The sequence below is a fragment of the Mus caroli genome, unplaced genomic scaffold (assembly GCF_978045245.1).
Source record: "Mus caroli unplaced genomic scaffold, Mus_caroli_1 scaffold_17, whole genome shotgun sequence".
NCBI classification, from domain to species: Eukaryota; Metazoa; Chordata; class Mammalia; order Rodentia; family Muridae; genus Mus; species Mus caroli.
In genome coordinates, this window is record NW_028227272.1 from 55,916,228 (window position 1) to 55,922,391 (window position 6,164).

General features: G+C 34.7%; 1 protein-coding gene across 1 annotated transcript; it reads right to left on the bottom strand.

Annotated features, from left to right (window-relative positions):
- Positions 1-1,434: 1,434 nt before the first annotated feature.
- LOC110311836 (olfactory receptor 5K3-like) lies at positions 1,435-2,364 on the bottom strand. Its single transcript, XM_021185392.1, has one exon. It carries the CDS (start codon positions 2,362-2,364, stop codon positions 1,435-1,437), a length of 930 nt encoding a protein of 309 aa, XP_021041051.1.
- Between the last annotated feature and the right edge of the window lie 3,800 nt (positions 2,365-6,164).

Below are 6,164 nucleotides of genomic sequence, written 5' to 3' on the forward strand. Positions count from 1 at the left end.
TGATATTACAGAGTAAATATTAATCCGATAGGCATTTTAATAACTGTAAAATATAATGAACAAAGCAAAAAGATCTAGGAAAAAGTTAAAACCCTTGAAAACTACTTAATGAAGTACTTCAAGTCAAGTTGCTGAGTAAGTCATTTTATTATTTTTTATTTTAATATTTTGCCTTATTTTATTAGATTTTTTTTTTAATTTCAAATTTTATACCCTTTCCTAGTTTCCCCTATATCTTCCACCCTCCCCCTGCTCACCAACCCACCCACTCCCTCTTCCTGGCCCTGGCAGTCTGTATACTGGCGCATATAACCTTCACAGGACTAAGGGCCTATCCTCCCATTAATGACTGATTAGGCCATCTTCTGCTACATATGAAGCTGAAGGCATGAGTCCCACCATGTGCTTTCTTTGGTTGGTGGTTTAGTCCCAGGGAGCTTGGGGAGGTACTGGATAGTTCATATTGTTTTTCCTCCTATGGGGCTGCAAACCCCTTCAGCTACTTGGGTATTTTCTCTAGCTCCTTCATTGGGGACCCTGTGCTTTGTCTAATGGATGGCTGTGAACATCCACTTCTGTATTTGTTAGTCACTGGTAGATCCTCTCAGGAGACAGCTATAGCAGGTTCCTGTCAGCAAGCACTTGTTGGCATCTACAATAGTGTCTGGTTTTAGTGGTTGTTTATGGGATGGATTCTCAGGTGGGGCAGGCTCTGGATGGTCATTCCTTCAGTCCCTGCTCCACACTTTGTCTCTGTAACTCCTTCCATGGGTATTTTGTTCTCCCTTCTAAGAAGGATCAAAGTATCCACACTTTGGTCTTCCTCCTTCGTGAGTTTCATGTGTTTTGCAAATTGTATGTTGGGTATTCCTAGAAATTCAAATTGCTGAATAAATCATTTTAAAGGTACTTTCACTCAGATAGCTTATGACCAAATGACCAAAATGAAGTATTAAAATTTTGTTGTGTAAAAAGTAGTCTGTATGAGTGCAGAGGCAAACATAATGTGAAGGTAAAACTGTACACAAGCATACCGTTAGCTTCAAAGGACTGGAAATTTTAAGCAGAGACTTAACAGAAAAAAAGTTGCAATGCTTTTGAGATTTTATTTTATGATATGGGATCAAAAGTTTTATTAATAATTACTAATAATTAATAAAAAGCTACCTTTATACATGCTAATATGTATTTCTAGGATTTGTAGGAATTATCAAGAACTAATTACTCATATAACTTCTAGAAGTCATTCAAACATCTAAGATTTTGAAGTAAAATTGAATAATTTCATTTCTTTTGACAAAATTTGAATAAAGTATATTGTATTTTTATTATTTAATGTTAAAAATTACAAAGTTTTGCTTTTCTGCCCCTTTATAAATATCCAAAGATTTATTTGAAGTTCAAGTTCATTTTCAAAAAGCTGTTCACAAAATGTTACAACCTTTTCTTCATCGCTCTTTTCATCACATTAATTACTTCCTTATTTCTCAGACTATAAATAAATGGGTTTAATAAAGGAATTACTAGAGTATAAAAAATAGCAACAGGTATGTCTTTATACCCTTCATTAAGTGAACTTGGTCGAATATACATATAGAGGAGAGACCCATAGAATATTGACACAGACAGAAAGTGGGATGCACAAGTAGATAAGGCTTTGCTTCTTCCTTCTCTGGACTTCATTGTGAATATAGTAAAAAGGATGCAGAAATAAGAAATGAGGACTATAGTAATGGTAAAAGTTTGAAGTGAACCAGAAAAAATGAGTATCATCAGTTCATTGATATAAGGGTCAACACATGAGAGTCTGTATAGGGGAAGGACATCACAAAAGAAGTGCTTGATTACATGAGACCTGCAGAAAGTTAACCTGAACAAGAACCCTATGTGAATCATGGAATGTAGGTTTCCTGCTATGTAGGCTCCTGTGGTCATTTGAAGGCAGAGCTTCTTGGACATCATGGTGTGGTACTGCAGTGGGTTGCATATGGCTACATAGCGGTCATAGGCCATTGCTGCCAGAAGAAAGCAGTCTGTAGTTTCAGCAAGACAGAGAAAATAGAACTGCGCCATGCACTCATAGAGAGAAATCCTTTTGTCCACAGAAAAGAAGTTCTCTAGCATCTTGGGAGTGATGGCACAGGAGCAGCAGGAGTCCATCAGAGCCAGGTTGCCCAGAAAGATGTACATGGGTGTGTGGAGACGAGGCTCCATGTAGATCACAGCCACCAGCCCAAGATTCCCCACCATGGTGACCAGATAGATGGCAGAGAACACCAGGAACAGAAGTGTCTTTAACTCTGGGTGATCTGAGAATCCTATGAGGATGAACTCGGTTGTCAAGGAGTAGTTGTCTTCAGTCATCTTCAGCTCCTCTGTTGACAAGGTATCAGAATGTCAGATGGAAACTGTGGTCTGACCATTTCCCACTTTGCTTTCTATACCAGAGAATTCCTTTTTCAAACATCACCCACTGTCTTTGCAATGAATCTCTTTTATTTTGCAGGGTTATTTTTTTTCTTAAATCATTACCATCTTTGACTGTCAAAATCCTTTGGACTACTTGATACTTCCAGGGTATAGATAAGTAAATTGAAAAAAGGCCAACTGTACTAATTTGATGGTCTTAACTGTGTACATTTCCATAATCATAACATCCAATGAAGATGGTAAAAATTTCTTTATTCTAATAACTAAGTACAATGTATAAAGTTAGGTAAGATAGAAATAAATTTTAATGTAATTTTTTGCTTTACTTAGCAGAGTATTTTGTGATCTTATGTATATTCTAAAATCTCATCCTTTCAGAAAGTCATATTAATTATTGTGTTATACTGTCCTCTATCTTCATACACCTTTCCGTTATCCAGAAGAGCAAAAATGGGGTGAAATGTAGAAAAAATAGAAATAGTAAGTAATATATTTAGCAGCAAATGTTAAAAGTAGAAATAAGATAGAATATCCCTTACACCTCTTACCTGATTTTACTGAGAATATTTTTCTCAATACCTTTCTGGAAAAATAAATAGACAAAAATTTTATGTTACTCAGATTTGGTTTGGTGCTTTATTTTCTCTCCATTACTCTTACATCCTCCCAATATTTTAAAATCAGTTGTCTTACAAATATGACAAAATCATTTTCATATCTCTCCCAGATTAAAGACATTTAAAAACTATGAGATCATTTTATATGTGAAACTTTTTAACCAAATTTTAACTCAATTTCCTAGACCAAACCAGTGTCATATTTTGAATAATGGGGCACATTATTATCAAGCAACAAGATACACAATTTCTTCTGCATAATTCCATAACTTGTCCTTTTTCATTTTTCTTCATATGTCTCAATAATTTTATCTATACTTAAAGCATTCTGAGGCATATTGCTACAGAATTCTGAAGGTGATGATGTAAGAGAAGAAATTATCTCAACCCCAGCTCCTGTCAGTGACCTTGACCAAGTGGTCATATTTTCTATATTCTAATAATGAATGCAAGTGATAGCTTTCCTTTGCTCATAGCATTATTACCTTGAAGAAGAGTCTCGATGATGCAGTTTTCTTTAAGTCGTCTATGACATTTGTCTCTTACAATCAAGGAACTGGGGAAGACCTGAGGGAGGGGAAAATATTGCCAAATATATTGTATGGGGGAAAAATTTAAAGAAAGAAGTTAATTTAATAAAAAAAAGAATCTAAAAGGAAGTTCTTCAAAATCTTCCCTTATGAAATAAGAATCTTTATTTATTCTAATGCTTCCTTAGAATATTGTGATTGTCCACATTATACTATAATAGATAAAATCTAATAAATAATTTTGCTTCTTAAACTTGTTTCTCATGTTTAGTCAGAAAACCTTTTAAACTTTCAAAAAGTATTGAAATTCTTGTCTGTTTCCCCTTATCAGTAGCATATTAGGACAAACTACCAAAGCCACTCGTGTTAATTTGATGGTCTTAACATGTGTACATTTCCATAATCATAACATCCAATGAAGATGGTGGAAATTTCTTTATTCTAATAAATAAGTGCAATGTATAAAGTTAGGTAAGATAGAAATAAATTTTAATGTAGTTTTTGCTTTACTTAGCAGAGTACTTTGTGATCTTACATATATTCTAAAATCTCATCCTTTCAGAAAGTCATATTAATTATTGTGTTACACCTCCCTCTATTTTCATGCACCTTTCCCTTCTCCAGAAGAGCAAAAATGGGGTGAAATGTAGAAAGAATAGAAATGGTAAGTAATATATTTAGCAGCAAATTTTAAAAGTAGAAATAAGATAGAATACCCCTTATACCTCTTACCTGATTTTACTGAGAGTATTTTTCTCAGTATATTCTTTGCTTTATGGTACAAGTGTCAGAACTTATGAATATATGTGTATCACTCTCTAACATTTTTGCATCAGCATTAAAATCCCTGGGGTGACCTAGAAGTCCATGTTAGTAATTATGCCCATTACACTACAAAGTTAAAAAGTCTTCCATCAAGTCCCAAAGGAATTTCCCTGCACCGACACTAGAGTGCTTGAGATATTAACCCCTAAGCTGTATAAACCACTGAAGTGTACCTGGCAATGTTCTGTGGAACCACGAGCTTTGAACAATCAGAACGTGTGCTCCGAGATCATTTTAATCATTTGTGCTTGTCAGACTTCTTACATGGCTCTTCATCACTGTTCATGTGTAAACGTGTGTATAATGTAAAAATCTATCCCTTGATCTGTTCATTTACACATCTCCTCTCCATGATCTTCTACTTAAAATATTTCCTTTTTCAATCAGTTTTACTTTCTCTTATATAGGCATTTCTAAAAGTCTCTGTGCCCATGATAACTAATTTCTTAGTCTATATGGGATTTTATTCAGGAAAGCATAAGAATATATGCCAAATTATTTTTCCCCCAGTTGCCTTTTAAACAAAATTTATTATTTTATGTGTGTGGGTGTTTTGCCTGTGTGTATGAATATGAACCATGTGAATTCTAATATGCACAGAGGCCAGGATATCAGACCCCAAGTATTGGAATTACAGGCTGCTGTGAACCATCATGTATATGCTGGGTATCTAACCCAAGTCATCTGGAAGAACAAGAGCAATTAGTCTTATCTATTGAACCATTTCTCAGGTCTCCATTGTAATTCTTATTTGGAGAGGAAAATAAAAGGTGTAGTAGGTTCACCTATTTTTATGAATTTTACTATGTGAGTTGATTGTATTTTTTTTTGTCCTATAACAGTGAGAATTTGATGTTATCATAAAAATTTTTATATATTGCATAAAATAATTTATGCATATGTGTATCTGTGTGTGGTTATGTGCCTGTGAGTTTCAGTGCCTGCAGAGGACAGATGTGTCACATGCCCTGGAACTGGAATTATAGGCAGTTGTGTGCTGCTCAGTGTGGAAGCTGGGATTGAAGTCCTCTGAAGGAGTTAACAAGTGAGCCATGTATCTATTCCTACATATGCATTTTATGTAAATTATCGACAAGCTTCTGTCTATTCTGCTCATACTAGCTAAGTTTTTCCTGTTTGTTGCTTTATTTCTTCCTCATTCCATTTATTAATCACTTATCACTAAAATGTATTTTGTCACTTCCCATTCTTCACCTTTACACTTTCCTTCTCTTCATTGATAATGCTTGCTAGAAAGAAGGCATTCCTTTGATATCTTATTTCCAACACTGTGAGAAATGCTGGACAATATATAGTATTAAACATTCACTAAAAGACCTTAAAAAAATCACATTTTCTTGTTAAGAATTTGTATCAGTAGCCAATTACTTTTCAGACCCGATCCATTTTTTTTTAATTGTTGAATCCCAGATAGTTCACAGCCTATCTGTATTTTGTCACTCTTAATGCTCCTGTGCAACTCAGGGAACGTGGCCATGATGTCACATAATAAATTAGGATTCCCATGATCTGTTGATCTTTTCATTTTTGCCAGTTGTGGTTTTGTGTGATTGTCTACATTTGCCATAAAGAAGTTTCTTTGGTGAGGGTGGTAGCTACATTGATCTGTGGGCATAAGGAAAAGGTTTAGATTATGTTAAAGAATCACGCTGATCTAGCAAAGTGGTAGTAGTACATTTGTTTTGCATGGTTTATGGGTTCACTGGTTCTGACATATGACTAGGCATAACTTCCATCCTGC

What these genes read in the sequence shown, in the direction of transcription:
- LOC110311836 (XM_021185392.1), bottom strand. Translation starts at nt 2,364, where the DNA reads ATGACTGAAGACAACTACTCCTTGACAACCGAGTTCATCCTCATAGGA.